At 37.0% G+C, this 16,346-nt stretch overlaps 1 protein-coding gene across 10 annotated transcripts in view; it reads right to left on the bottom strand.

Annotated features, from left to right (window-relative positions):
- The window catches only part of LOC117601655 (EGFR adapter protein), a 180,934-nt gene that overhangs the window by 4,856 nt on the left and 159,732 nt on the right, over positions 1 to 16,346 (bottom strand). For all 10 annotated transcript variants that reach the window (XM_034318704.2, XM_034318707.2, XM_034318708.2 and 7 more), the window contains 2 exons: positions 1,674 to 1,820; positions 400 to 588 (listed from right to left, as the gene is read on the bottom strand). In XM_034318704.2, the coding sequence (XP_034174595.1) occupies positions 400 to 588; positions 1,674 to 1,820 (336 nt within the window). The remainder of the gene's footprint in view (positions 1 to 399; positions 589 to 1,673; positions 1,821 to 16,346) is intronic.

Here is a 16,346-nt window from a genome sequence, read left to right as displayed (position 1 = left end):
AATAAATTTCGATTTTTGAACCAAGTTTCTCAACCAAGGAGGCCCTCGATGGTTTCATGGCTCCAAGCCCTAGAAATCCTAATCAAATATTATTCTGAATATTTACAAAATTCTACAAGATCCAAAAAAGAAGTTAAATTCAAAGTTACACATAAGGCAACGTTTTCACACCTGGAACAGTTCATTTCATTTTTATCGTTGCTTGAGCTACATTTCTCAAAGTTCCAAATGTTTTTGGAATTTTCGTGTCATCGGTCTTCCCCAGTGAAGCGGTTCAATGACGTCTCTATTCAAGCGGAGGTGAAAAAGCGTAGCGAACAGTGCCGTGAAATAACACCGTATGGTCCCATGAAAAAGCCATTCAGCGAAAATATAGGGGAATAGAATGCGTGAGCTTACCTTCACGCTGGCGAGTCGCAGCGTGGGCGAGCCGGCACTGCCGAGCTGCACGTTCATGTCCGCCGCAGACGAGCCGCTTCCACTTCTGGACGTGGGCGACGTCCGACTTTTTAACCACGAATTCGAAGATGAATTCCTGCAAATGCTTTCCGCGCCGGCAATTGAACTGTCGCCAGCCAACGATTTGTTCTGTGGACAGAAGAAAGATCATTAGTTAAGCTCGAAACGAAATCTTCAAATTTCAATCTTGATCCACTTACTGTGTTTCAATTCAGCGTTCTATTTTATAAGTAAATGTTTCTATGTTTAATTTAATTTTGTCAGTTTTAAAAGTTATCTTAGAATTGTTTAGAATAAGAAAGAAACGAAATTGCCTGTTGCATGTTTCACTTGTCAGATAGGAAATGACAGACACCTTGTAAGGCAGTTTCGCTGTTCACTTGCCAATTTGAACCCAGAGACAGTATAGAAAACAGATTCGAAGGCAGGTGACAAAACTTGGATAGCAATGAATAGTTAATCAATAGGATCTTACGATTCCCAGGACGAATGCGTAGGTAGAACCAGCGGCCATACCGCGTCGGACTGACCGTTTACTTGGAAACACCACGGAGCCGAGAGACTCGGGTCGAATTTATAATTAACGCGGCCTGTAAATGGGACACCTCTACTGGAAACTGATGCTCCCATGAGACGGTATTAAATACGTATCATTTCTTTTCCTCGCGGGCTCAAGCGTATTTAAAAAAAAATATATGCATCTCTTTTAAATATATACTACTGTTAATAAATTTCAAGACCATTTTTGATATCTAATAAAATTATAAAATATTATTTTCCATTATTAAATGTATATTAATGTAAAATTATAAAATGTCTGTTTTAAATATCCTTGAACGATTTTACAATTCCTTTTGGATCACGTAACATTTAATAAGCTTGTAAGACCTTTTACCTTGCAGTGTTTCTTAAAGCTCTTTCGTTTTCATTTGTGTGGTCTTGGAAGAATTTTATTTCTGATAAATTGTGCCGTTAGAATGCGGTGACAGGCAATTATTTGAAACGTTCGACCGTGAAAAATTGCCATGGAACGAAAAGCAATCAAAGAGAACAGCTGTTCATTCTTTTTAATGAATCATTCCTTTCCAATGAATCATTTTTATTTGTTATTCATATCATTTGTATAGAAATGACTACATTTATAGATAGATCAGTGTGTGAAATATATATGTATTATTAAGAAGAAAATAAAGATTTAAGGAAATCATACGCACCCACGAAGATCGATTCTCTTGTTTGTCCTTGCGGTAGGGTGGCGACGATTGAGGTGAGATCACATCTTGAAGAATCGGTTGACGCTGAAGTTGCGCCACGTATGCCATACGAAAAGCATTGCCAACGATGGTGTTTAGCTCCTCCGCCTGAAAAATAAACAATAAAACATTTAATATATATTCAAACCCTCTATTTTTCAATAAAAAAATGTGAGCTATACAAGAAGTTCAAAACCCTCCAATAAGGGTGTGAATCAGTGGTATAAGTAGGCAGAGGCCAGGGTGGGCTTAGTCCTCCAAAAATGTGAACTGGCCTTCCCACCATCCTAAGATTCGAGGGTTCTAAAATTTTCAAATTCTCAAATTCTAATCTTATAAAATTTTAAACTTATAAAATTAAAAAATTCTTAAATAGACACTGTCACTAAAGCTAAGGAACCTAGTCTACCCCCCAAAAAATCATAGTTACGCCAATGGTGTCAAGCTCGAACAAAATTCCCGATGACAATCACGAAAGCAGCATGCTGTTTCACGTCCGATAGAGTGTAGCAAAGAGAAAACGACAGAGAAAGAGAATAAAAGGAACGCGAGGAGTAATCCATACGTCACGGTTGAGAAGAACAGTACCGGAAGCGAGGTCGATACGGAAAATAAACGACACGGAGAAACTTTACATGTGCCGAACGGATACTGCGGCATGTATGAAGAACATGCAAGAAGAAGAGAAAGAGAATGATCCAAAGGAAAAGCGAAGGGAAGGAGAAAAACCAACAAGACGAGTTAAGAAAACAGAGAAACAAAGAGGACGAATGACGGGAAGGGAGAGCAATTAGGAACAAGGGAGAGAAAATTACATCCGATTCCATTTTAGTTGCGGTTGCCACTTGTTTAGCCGTATTCAAAACGGGAACATGACGCGTTTGTGGCCAAAATACGACGTGTTTGATATTTGCATTTTAGATGACTCCACTTTGGGCACCGATCGGCGCCATCCATCGAGGCGAATTTTATTTCGTCACGCGGTGTTGGACAACAGACTATAGGTGATCGGTGATCGGTGCTCAAAGTCGTTTCACATGGCCATTTAATCTACCCTTTGTCATGAATTTTAAAATGAAATTGCGCTGGATTTGTATCACCGATACACGCCTCTGTGAAATTTGATTTTCGTCGATGATAACATCGGATTGAAGTTATCAGATCATTTCAAAAGCCTTTGCGTACACCGGTGTCCTGTTTCATTTTTAAAGTAAAGTAAATGTAATTTTTCTCTTTTACAGAGTTTCGATAATTTTGCATAGCATAACTATAAATTAATATTAATATATGTTGTATATTTCCTTTCGTTTTACAACGAAACCATTAAAAGTTCCTCTGTCTTAACCGCGAGGAAGTTTGAAGAACATTTGAAATGCAACACCAAGACGTTCGCTCAGTCCTATAACTGCAAATCAGCACTAAGTTACGTATATTTATGGGATACATTTATCACTTGATCCTTTTAGGACTACTCTGAAAGGATGAGAAATGACGCTCTCCGAATGATTGAAATCCTCTCGTAATGTTCAAAGTGAAGCTTTCGAAAATAATTACGAATACCGTACAGGTACGCAATCTTAATACCTATACGTGTAATTATAAATAATTTATAAGTATATACTCTACATTTGTTGGTAGTAAACAGAGAATCAAAATAAATTTTAATTTTTTGATAATTTACGAATCGATTAAATATTCAAGTTTAAATTTCAAAGTCAATAGCGTTTTATATAGAGTAAAGATTTCTTTGCCCCCAGATGGGGTAAAAGATTTTTTGTCAACTTGCATAATTTTACGAGATCAACCGTTCTTGCATAATAATTACTACTCCGCCAAAGTGGCTAATACTTTTAACGTTACAGTCGAGAAGATCGGTGCAGTGGCACGGCTTGCTGAAACTAAAAGGAGGAAGATCCTTCGAACTTGATAAAGTCATAGCGAATAAATTCGCTAACGAGGTTTCTTGCGAACTAGTTAGAAATTACTAGGAGATCGGGGGGAGGGGGAGGAAGTGTTTTTCTTTATTAGTTAGACGACTGGGGTATACACAGATGTCTTTTGAATCCACTTTAATTTTTTGATAAAATAAATTACAAATTTTATGATTCCTTTTTTCAATATTTTTGTTTTGAAAATATCATTTTATGGAAGATACGAGGTAGCAATTTTACTCCACAATACAGCATTGCCTCGTAGCAATTTCTTCAAAGCGAAAACCTGTATTCTACCTGATATTAAAAGAGCGCTTATAACGCTAAAACTGTTCCCTTGTTCGAAACCGATCTTCGTTCGCAAACAAACGATAAACCTAACAAAAGATTTTGCCAAAGAGGAAAGAGGGTGGAAGGCGACGAGAAGACTAGAAAGGAAAAGAAGTTGGTGAAACGCAAGAATGGCTGAATTTTGTACAATACATGGTGCTTCGAGATTTTATTTCAGTTTCTATAATAATTATTTCATATTATTAATAAAATTTTAAATAACTTAACCATGATATCTGCCATAATCTCAGTAATTTACTTAAAACAGAGGAAATGGTGAAAATTAGGGGTGACCATAATAAAATAGCAAAGCTTATTCCACTAAGTCTATTTTAGTCCACATAAATCTATTTTCCCAGAAACAAAACTCCTATTCTAATTTATTTTCTTAAAAGAAATAAAGCTTTATCTGCTTGCGGCACGATTCCAGAACCACCCTGTATATTCCTGGTATAGGTGGTCGGTAAGCGAGTAAGGCGAATGTAAAAAGTAGAAAGGTGGTATACACTCGTTCCTGTTCGTACAATGCATCGTCTTTTAGGTGCCCCTCGTAGAGCACATCGTCAACGTCGCGCATTAATACGCACTGCCGTTGCTTTTATGAGCTTTGGAAAAGAGAGCGATAGCCTTCTACCCTCCCACCTGCCATTTCATCCTGTTTTCAGGCCGACTTCACCCCACCGGGTCGCCTGCGACGATGCGTGTTTGCCTCACGGCCTGGCAGGCAACGGCGTCGTCGTCCGTTCGCAATCAAACTTGCGTCCACGGTGCCGTATCATTCTGAACGACCCACACAACGGGAGTCAGCATTCACGTGTGGTCTGCAACAAACCCACACGCAGCCACGTGGCACGCGTGTGACGCACCGCGGACGCGTATGTGTGCCAGGACCTTTCTAAACGCAGACACGAGCCACTGGTCTAGCCAAGGGTTGCGACCTGAGTGCTTATTACACATTCAAGGCCTGCATTTGCACTGTGGCCTGCCGGGAAGCTATACGCCATTTCCCTCCTATGCTCATCCCTCCTTTTCTCTGCCATCCCACCCCAGTGCACCCTCTTCTTCCTGCTATTCCTCCTCGTCCGAATAAGAGCGTTTCGTTATATACGACCTACCTCGACCATTGCCGACGATCTGACAAAAAGATCTAGCCCTACGTTTGCCGACATTCTTCTTTCCTCGATATTTTCATTCAGTTCTCCTGCTCACCCTCTTCACCCCTTTTTTTGCCTATCCTTTCAACGCTCGCGTTTCAACGGTTAATGTTAGAGAAAATTTTTTAACTTTAGGAATTATTTTATTTTATTAAAAAGTATGATAATTTGTAATTCATAAGGATAAGAACTAAAATTCTGATTATGACTTATAAATCGTTTGTGAATGAACAATAAATTTGAAACGATTACGATTTATTCTACGGGACCTGGTTAGTCTAATTCAATTGCGAATCGTCCGTCCGAATAATTTTATAATTTGCGGTCTTAGAGCCGAGCTGAATGCTTGTGCCAGCTTCAAGATATTTCAATTACGAAACAAGCAGCGCTATAATTGCTGTCGGGCCACGCCATCTCATAACCCTCGCTCACAACCCTCGCTGCTCAGTGTGTACCTCAAAATAGCAATCCGCGTGTTGTAAGTTACATTGTTGACCGCACGCATTCACCGCGTAGGTAGAATGCGAAAGAATACGCGATACACCTCCGAGATATAATGGAATCGTTTTCTACTCGAACGTCTCGCGTTAATGTTTGCTTTCGATGCGGATGTTTCCACGATGACATTTTCGAAATTATCTAACGTTGGCGTTTCTATTTGTTAGATTGATTTCTATCTTTAATTCGTCCAATGAGCAAAGTGCTTCTAAACAGATCACGTGGGTGGCTATTTTGGCGGGAGAAATGAAATGTCTCTATTTATATGTGTTCAAACTTATTTAATTCAAAAAAAAGAAAAAAATATTCAAATTCTAATCAACTTTATTGTAAACCAACATGTACTATTTGATTTATCTGTGGCTGCAGCCCACGTGATCTCTTCAGAAGCAACGATTCCGCTGATTGGACGAATTACGGATAGAAATCAATATGGCGTCAAAGTAGCCTGTAAAATACGCGAAAAATACGTATCTTTGTATACGCATAACTATTGAACCAATGAATTCCTGAGCTTAAAACTGGTATTTTTGCATTCTACTCGTCAAATACTATCAAAATATCTAAAAAGGAGTTAATAATTATGCGTTCCTTAAAGCAAAATTGCATTTGTACAACTTATAAGTTATGCGAAATGGCGCGTTTAGAAAGCATATGGCGCTCATAACATAACCTTAATCGTTGAAATTCTCGGCGGTCAAACGCATTTCTGCGAATTTATGCCAGGTCGGCGTGCGATAAAAAAGAATAAAAGGTCTAAAGAATTTCGCGCATTCATCTCGGTCATCATTCTTCGAAACGTACGCGTAGAATAAACACAATGGGCTCGTCACGCGACTATCCAACGGCACGAGGCTCGTTACAGTGAAAGTTTAATCGCGGTTGCTCGTTCCGCTGGTAAAAATAAATATTACCACACGGGAAGCTAGTGGCTCGTAAAGAACATCCCGTGTATTTTCCATTCCATCCAAGAGATGCTTCTCGTACCGATCGTGATTTTTTCTCGTCACAAGTGGTTAACTACATTGTCACCGTGTAGATAGGAACGTTTTAACTTTTTTACCACAATGCCGGCGGCTTGTTCTCCCATGGGGACGAACTCTCCCCGTAAGACATTACGCTATGCTCTACCGGTTCCCTATGCACGATGTGTCCTCGTAACGTCAGCCGTTTGCCACACGAGGAATCCGGATATAACGCGTGATAAATTGAAGTATCAAGCGATGAAAGTTCCCGCTATTTTTATCTGCGATTCGAAAGCCTTTACGCCAAGTTATTTGCATATTTCACCGTACTACTATGCCCATCGGCGTGTCTAGGATTCTTTCTATGGTGGACCGGGTTCTATAGTTTTAATACAAATGCCAATTCTCTAATACTACTTCATTCTTTTTGTTCATAATTCTACGTTTAGTGTATACGAGGATGTAATGAATAAGACTCATTTGTAAATTTATGCACTGTCACTCTCCATTCATGTTTTCAATGAAACGCAAGCAACGGAACTTGAACAATGAATTATTGAAAACTTCTCGAATGTGACATTGAACATCGTATTTATAATAGCATACCTGCATATTTTGCAATATTCATGGAAGAACTGTCAAATTAAAAAGGAGACAAATTTCATATACTGAGAAGATAATATTTAAAGAAATAGTTGGAATTTTAGAACATGAAAATGAAAATGAAATAGGGTATAAAATTAAATTTAAATCGAGGGTTGTTTCAAGGACCTGTGGTCACAAGGTTAAAATTATAAACCTGCCGCTGTTGAAACTGTTTAAATTAATAATTATTTGAGATGTGCTATCGTACTGTCCCAGAGTAGCTATTGAAGAGAATCGTCATGGGTGTGCTTTATATCGTGAACAGTCGGGAGAATAATTTCGGGTCAATTTATTCTGTTGATTCAGATTCGATTAGCTGCTCTCGCGATAGTTAGTCGGTTCTAAGTAAACGTTTTCGAAAGGTCAACCAACCACGATGAAATTGCTTTGGGAAGAGAAGAAAGGGAAAAAAAAGAACAGGCTTTCGACAGGAAAAGATCGATGCATCATGGCGGGTCGTACGGTCGTGTCATCGAGAAAAATTTATCCTCGTTGTAGGCGGTACAGAAGCGGCTATTCCGGCCGACAAACGAAAATACGGCCCTGAGATTCCCGCCCCATAGAAGAAGGGTCTGTTCTTCTATTTGCTCCGAATTTAAGCGCGATGAAATCATCGTTCTTTATTTTCTTCCCTCTTCGTCTTCTTCTTCTTCTTCTTCTTCTGGACGTTGACTTCGAACAGGCACTGACCCTCTTCAACGTTCTTAGATCCGGGTTTCTTTGACTAATCGTTGGCTAACGTTGGCTGTGCCACTGATGAATTTTTTTGTCGGATCGTGTGAATCTGCGGGCCATTTATGTTCTCCTTTTTTCCCGAGGGTAACTTGGCCCTAGTCTAGTGGAAGTAATGCGGGCTTTCGAAAATCCGTTGCTTTAGATTTATGAGGCATAATAGGAGCACCTTTTTTTGATCGAGTAAGATCTTAATTCTTTTAAGCTTATAATTAATCTATATTCTTCTTTCGTTATTATTCATTAATTTAATGTGATTTTGTGTGTAGTACGATTAATTAAATTTTGTTTTATTTATTAACAATGGTGTAAAATTAAGTTTCTAATTTATAGTTTTTAAAAATAAGGTTGAAAGCAATTTGAAGAATATGAACGATCTGCAGTCTGTTGCAGAATCTTCTCGTACGTCTCCTTTAAAATCTTCAACATACAATTTACGAGAAAGTATTCAACAGAAGATTCTTTCGGTTGCCCTGGGCGTTTTTCAAAAGCAACCCCCAAAGACAGGTGTAGGATACCTTGATTGATTTTCCTGGCAATCCAAGAACTTTGCAATTTACTCGATTGTCCGGAGATGTTTCACGAGATGACAGCTGCTGTTACCATAAAAATTACACCTGTCTAATCATAGTCTACGTTTCGTCTTGAAGCCATTACAGTCCAGCTGGCTTCTTAGTAGCAGAGGCATTAAATCAAATTCGAGTTGAGTGGTAGTGATGAAGTCTTCTCTGTATGTCTTCTATAATTCTATAACTCAATAAAATATATTATCGAATCCCTTTGTCATTTTTTTTTCTTTTTTTCTCTAAAATAACTGTTAATCTTTTTGACATGAAATACACTAATTTTGCGGTCGAATTTAATGAATCTTCTCAATTTTTTTTAAAGTAGCTGGCGACTGAAGGTATGTATGATGGAGAAACTGAGGCAAATTGATACGCAATTTTAGGTGGACATCATGGGCGTGAAGATGGGGAAACGAGGATCGAAGTGGACCGAAAGGATGGTAGGTTGCTGTGGCTTTGCCCCGACGTGATGGGCCACATTCCACGCATTCCACGCGGTCACGGTCATATCTCCCATTCCTCTAGATTTCCCGTCCCACCAGCAGCCCTACTGCTGCTGCCGTCACCGCCGCAAACACCGTCTTCTTCGCCAGCGCCATCGCTTCCTTTCGACTTAAATCTCCTTTAGACTACAAATAATTCTTGCCTTACAGGCTTTAAAATATTATAAAAAGTAATATCTTTCAATAATAAATTTTTCAACATATTTGCTACTCGAGTATTGTTGAAGTTGAATCGTTAAGCACTTGTAAATAATGGAATACAATGTCGAATACTGAAACTAATTTAGTTACACCTCACTGAATAGTTTAGTTAATCCAATTTACTGTTTGCAACTGTTCCCATTCCGCGGAATAGTGGTTATTGATCTCGACCTACACTATTTATTGCCACTATGAGATTCGGTGAAGTGATGCGTGGGAATTGAGACTATGCTACATAGCTCCGAGAGAATTTCTATTTACAAAAGGCAATAGATAATCCAGCTTCATATTGTTTCACACGAATAGAATCTAGTTTAGTTTATTCACAGAGAATAGAAAAATAAAAATAAATGGTTAACATTTTATAGAAGCAAGTATTTCAATTATGCAATTATTGAAACATACCAAAATCAGAAGAGTGTGATTAAAAAAAAATATTTTAAAGCAATATTTCTATTCAAAATTTAAAAAATTATTTCACGAAGGATTAATATATAATTAGAGCTTCAATGTACACACCTCCATTTTCAGTGTGGCGGTCAAAGTGTTAATTGGTCTGTCGACCAAAATCTCTACCAAACACGATTTATACCCTCTAATCTCAAACTGTAAAGTATCCAAGTAAGTTATAGATATAAAATCATTTCAGTATCTATTTTGTTATAAGATAAATCCCGAGGAAAACTGCAAAAGATATCGACAAAGAGGTTCGAGCAACCGAGAAACGTGAATAGGAAGCAGTTCTCTTTGATCAGCAATTAACACCACTCGCAGCTTTGAGCTCGATCTTCCGAATAATCATTGGATGAATCCTCTCGAGACAGCAGAGCGATTTTCCTCTGGCTGGCCTTTTCGTAAACCGACCGGTTCACCTGTTTCATCATCCTTCGATGCACCCCGACGGGTTTACACGATGTTACTTGCGCATTGCTTGCCGGCATAGTCCGGTCACGCTTCTGATTGATCAAGTTTTCGAATGTATTGGCCAAGCTCGCGTGCAGCCGGAAGCAAAGCTATTTGGAAAATTGCTTGCACCGAGTTTGCCGCGCGACGGAGTCAGGCTTATTTTCTTCAATTTCATTTACGAGCCCGTGATGTGAAAGCTTGCCACGCGGTTTTTTATTTTTTTATATTTTCTGCAAAACGTAGCACGATTATGTTGCAAGTTTTGCTACAATTTTCCACTTCCGTCGAAGTTTATTTTTTAACCCTTGAACAACGGAATCTGGGTCAATCGAGACCCAAACTTACAAAATATGTACAAGAATATTAATCTGGAGTCAAATAACTTTTAAAGGAACAGTGTTAAATTTAGAAAATGAAAATAATATGAAACATAAAATTAAATTCAAATGGGGCTCTCCCCATGGTCCGCCGTCCAAGGGTTAAGTTGTTGCATCATTCAATGACATAAAAGTATCCTAAAGTAGCATTTATGGCATTAATTTACTGCCACTAAACTAAGAGACAGTTAAATGTCTCAATAAAATTTTTCTTTTTTAAATTAGACAAAAAATGACGATCTTCTATCTTTATCACAATTCATTTTTCTAATTTGTTTTTTAACGCAAGGGGACGCGATAGTCGGCAAGAATTTGATATGTGAAACGGTTAGTAAGCATTGTGGAAAGGTCAGAGCTATCGTGATAGATTATTTTAGATAAATTCTTGTGCAAAGCCAAACATTCAATGCGGCCGATACACGATATCGTCTCCTTCGATTGCAGATTCTTTTCAGAAAATCCCGTCTGGACCGAACTGCTGGCGCATTCAATCGAGATTCAATGTACAGGATGGCGTATCCTTACGTAACACACGACAACGTGTATCTATAGTAACTCACGGAACGTGCCTCTTTCGAATTCTTTTCCCTTCCTTGTTCGTTTCGCTTCGAAGCTGGCTAAGAGATAATACTGATATTATAGACAGAAGAGAGATTAGATCAGAAGACTCGCTTAGATCAGCAGAATATTAAATTGCTATTCAATTATTTATTATAATTCAATAAATTATCATTTTCAATTCAAGTAAGCGTTACTCGAATAATTACGTTAAAATTTTTATTTCTTTGCAATAGAATCTGATTAGATTTGTACAAGAAAACATTCGTAAAAGCATTTGTAGTGTACTTTTGAGGTTAGATTATCACCATTTTGATTTCTATTTACAATCTGATTGGTCCGTATAGACGAGCACCAAAATGGTGTCCAATAAACTAACCTAACTTAACACATGCAGAGCACATTTAGATAAATCCTTATAACTTTTGAACGAATGAATTTCTAGCGTTAATACTTGTATTTTTGCACTTTATTTGTCAAATACTATTAGAATATATGTATATTATAAAAAAAGTTAATAATTTTGTGCAACCCAAAGTAAAGTTCAACCCTTTTCATAAATCTAGTAGCAGACATTTAAGTTTCGATGAAATTTGAACCTGTAAATTTTTCTTTCAACATTGACACGTTAACACCAACGCTTTAATGACGTCACTGTTCTTTGATCAGACGTTTAGATTCTGTTTTTTACCAGCAACGTTTGCCTACGGTTATTTATCGACTCCTGAAATCCTTTCGTGTTCGTCAAGGAACATTTGAACTAGTGATCATAAGTTTGCTCGTAGCGGATGTAGAGTTAAGACAGATAGTACCGAGGAAGCTACTGTTGCTGCTTAAATATTTGCTTTAGTTTAACTGTAATGTTCATTTGTTTGCTTTCCCTGAAATTCTGGAATAGCGAACAAGAAAACTAAATAAACAAGTTACCTACATGTTCTTCGTATTAAGAATTTAATTTAATCAAATGATTTTTCTTTTAATTTCCTTGTTTATTTTCAATCTGTTATACAACCACAAATGTTGAGAGTTTCGGGTGGAATGGAAGAGATACCTCTATCTATTAGACAAAGATTGATGTTCTAGCATGACAGAGCACCGCCATGCTTTGCTCGGGATGTTAGAAAATTGTTAAACGAAAGGCATCAATGGAAGATAGGTTGAGATGGTACAGTACACTTTGGTCCGCAAAGTCATTAGATCCATTAGACTTTTATTTGTAGAGTCACTTTAACCCTTTCAGTACCAAGACCGCATGATCGCATCTAGTAATTGGCACTTTCATTTATTATAAATATATTCAAGTACTTAGAAATTCGATTTTTTCTTTTTTCTTAAAGTATATTAATTATTGCGTTAATTATTTTCGTATCAACTCGAAACATTACTCGATGACAGAAATAGTTTTCCTATTTCTATTTTTAAAAAGACATAACTACATATTTATGAGTATTATAAAAATGTCTCGTATAATCTTGAAATGAAAGGAAACAAGTAACGTCTCGCTTTTAATTCTCACTCGCAGCAGACTAGTTTTGAAGTGCTATAGTTATAAAGGAATCGTTATCAGATAATGGTCTCGTAAAGTTAAATCGTTTCTGAAAGAAACTTTAATCGCACAGCTATGAATGAATTTATGAGACCTTCGAAGATAAAGCATAGAACATTTCAAACACATTTGTAGTCTGCATAATTTATCAAAGAGTCATTGAATGTGCACGATTATTGAATCAGAAGTTTCATAAAAATTATTTTAATATATATTATGCGAACGTAACTTCAATTTTATAAGTATCTGAAAAGTATATTCTGTTAAACTATTTAAAACTAATTAAAAGTTTTTGAGCTATGTAAAGTTGATATTCAAAGTGAAATATTTGGAGGTACATAAAGTTTTTGTTTCAAGTGGAATTTCATAATCAAAACTTCTTAAAATTATATAACTTCAGCCATTCATCTTGCAATAATATTTTATAGAAGCATCGAAAGCTTTAATTCTTATTTTTAAATATAAGAATTAAAAATTGTAAATCCAATTAATAAAAAAAGGTAGCATTGGCTGCTTTGTACTTTTTATTAACCAATGTCGTCTTAACAGGTAGAAGTCAACGTTATTCGCTTATCACGGTTTTTTAACTCGATTTTATAGGATTGTATTGTTTTCGAGCAACGCGGAAAACGTAAGGGTACAGTTGAGCACGTATTCGTAGGACAATGGGCCTACCTTGGCTCTTTTTAGTGGCCTCAGGCGGTACCGGCAACTCAGAAACAATGAGTCGACGTCGAAACACAAACTACAGTTTCATTAGCGCTTATAACTGACGAAATTAAGTCCCCTCCCCTCGTTTGTCCCCTCTACCCGCCGCCCTTGCTGTTCGTGTGTTGCAGGTTAATTAAATCTGACTGAAAACATTTCATGAAATTCCGGCTTTTCTCAATTTTCACTTCAGTTTTGATCTCTAAAAATCAGATGTTTTACAGATGTTCTTAACAACCTATTTTTAAAAAAATGTACAAATTTTTAATTTCAATTATTATGTTTGATATTTTTTCTTAGATATAATTGAACAGAAATGATATTTTTTTAAATTTGTACTTTTATATAGGATTAACTAAAGAAAAAGTGTCTGCTTTCTAAAGAACCATGTACGAGATAACCGGTTATTGAAATGCCGACCATTTGATCCAACCTCTTCAGGATATATCTGGCTACTGATTATTCCCGAAGAAACGATAACGAAAAGGGTTGTACCGGCTGTCTGTCAAAAGGATCCACGCAGCCGTCACAGGTCGTTCTGGTAATTCTCTTGGTGATCAACAGAAGCTGGTATTTGTCCCTCAAGATTATCGCTGTTTGCTATTACCGGATAGGGTATTAATAGCGAACACAAACTGGAGATAGCTGGATTATTGGCACTTAATAGCTGCATTAATTTCTCGATAAGAAAATCGTAACTAAGCTGATCCTCTACTACTATCTCATTCATTCAAGGAACATCAATATTTACCTTTTGTTCTATTATTATATATTTTCAATTTGAAACGTAACTGCTTTGCGTTGAAAGATTGCAGTCAGCCGTAGTAATGGAAGGGTTAACTCTCGGACGGCGGACCATGGAGAGAGCCTCAATTTTAATTCAATTTTTCTTTCAATATACAAAACCTTTTCGTTTAAAAGTTACATACTTATTTTTAAATTAATATCCTGAATATATTTTGTAAACTTGGGTCTCAATTGACCCAGACTCCACTGTTCAAGGGTTAAAAAATAAACCTAGGAGAAACTGAAAACCTGAAACAAAACTTACAACACAATCGTGTCACGTTTTGCAGAAAATATAAAAACTAAAAAAGTTATCAGAAGAAGCGACCATAACGAAAGGGTTAAATGTGATAAAAAACTTTTACATCCATTAAATGCAAATCATCTGAGTGTTGGTAGAGGGGTGTTCAAGGAAAGGAAGAAATTTTGCGTGCCGTAAATGTCAGTATGAATAATTGTTATTACTTAGAGTGTCGAGAAATCGCAAGACAAAACCGGAAGTGGATAAGCTTGACGGTGCGCTGTACACACGGTGGTAACACGCACTTGCATCGTCAAAGCGTATTAAATTTAGGAGAGAGGAAAGAAGCGCGACTAAACTGCTGAAAGGTCAAGAAAGAATATTGCGGCTCATTTGTGCCACCTTGCTGCAGCTTGTCTTCGTTGCAACATGCATTTTTCACGATTCACTGTGAGATTGTAAGTTTCATTGTGCAAATCTGAAAACGATAGGATTGTGTAAGCGTTAACTCGAGTAAATTGACAGTACAGTGATTAATTGCTCACACGTTTCGAGGACGTGTGATCCTCAAATAGAAAAGATGCAACTGGTATTATGGAGAAGAGAAATTAGGGTAAAGGGTGAAGGTTAGCTCAAGGAAAAATTTTCCTTAATTTTTTAAAAATGGAACTCAATCCTTTTTACATGGATTAATGTTTTGAAACATTCTGTATAGAAAAATATAAAAATTCATTCTTCTTTTAAATACAAAGATGAGCATAAAATTACAAAAGTCATAGATTTCATAAAATATGTAGCCATTAAAGTGTAATAAGCATGCTCGATGCAGGAGAAGAGTTGCGAGGTACGAGTATCAACAAGGGACATTACTTCCTCTATGAGGGATAAGCTGTAAGACAATACCAGAAAGTGTTCTCCACTCGAAAGAAGTAAAGTGGATAAACGTACTAGTGCGATGTGCACACAAAGGGTCGTGTATGCCGCATTTAAACATTCAGCTCACACACCGTGGTAATCCCGAGTGGACAAATGCCTCGGACATCACCTTGTCATTCCGAGGATTCTGAAAACTTTAGGCGCCTCATAAGCCTCGTGTTTCTTCGTTCATAAAAGTTTAGAAAAATACGAAATAGGATTGGGTGTCGGGTAATGTTAAACATAATATTCTAGTTTTGTATAACATGATAGAAATTTTCGTATTATCATAAAAGTTTTGATACATATTTTGAATAAAATGAAAATATTCAAGAATGAGAAATAATCTTTTCTTTGAATGAAAATTTATTTATAGATCTTTAAATAAAACCAAATTATTTGAAAATAGTGAGTAATCTTTAATTTAAAGATTATAGCTTTTAATTCAAATAAAATTTGATGTTTTCTATTATTTTCAAATAACTAATAGAATATTTAATTATTCAAATAATTTATTTCTTATTCTTGAATATTTTCGGTTTAGTCGAAATTTGTGTAAGAAGATTATTTTAAATAAATTACTTATACTTCTGCCTACCATGACACAATTTCCTTACAACTTCATTGCAGTTTGAAAAGAACAAAATCAAACAGATGTATATCCACCGAATCCTCTTATATAATCGCTCTATTTTCACCAAAGATAGATTGCTCAGGCCCTAAGCCTTAGAAGATCTAAGAAAGTGGACAACCAAAGCGCCGCTGACAGGGACAGCCGCGTGCCTAGTGCAAATTACATTCTCATGGGTTTCTGGAAAGGACCTTCTGAACGGAGAAAAATACCACGAAAAGGTGCTTTCAGTTCTCCAACAAAACGATGAGAGAGAATGAACGGGCGAGTTCGAGTGGTACGACGAATCCGCGACGAAACCATTACTACGTTCCTCGCCGGGGAAGTAATGTGTTATTGAGGAGCTACCAGGTGTAACTTATGCCTCTAGCAAGGCTCGAGAGTTCATAAAGTACCTGGAGGCTCCTATGAAGTGGCCCGACAATAATGGCCCACCCTTTG

The sequence above is a fragment of the Osmia lignaria genome, chromosome 6, assembly GCF_051020975.1.
Source record: "Osmia lignaria lignaria isolate PbOS001 chromosome 6, iyOsmLign1, whole genome shotgun sequence".
NCBI lineage: Eukaryota > Metazoa > Arthropoda > Insecta > Hymenoptera > Megachilidae > Osmia > Osmia lignaria.
Note: the sequence above shows the minus strand (reverse complement) of the source record. Positions and strands in the feature narration are given on the sequence as shown.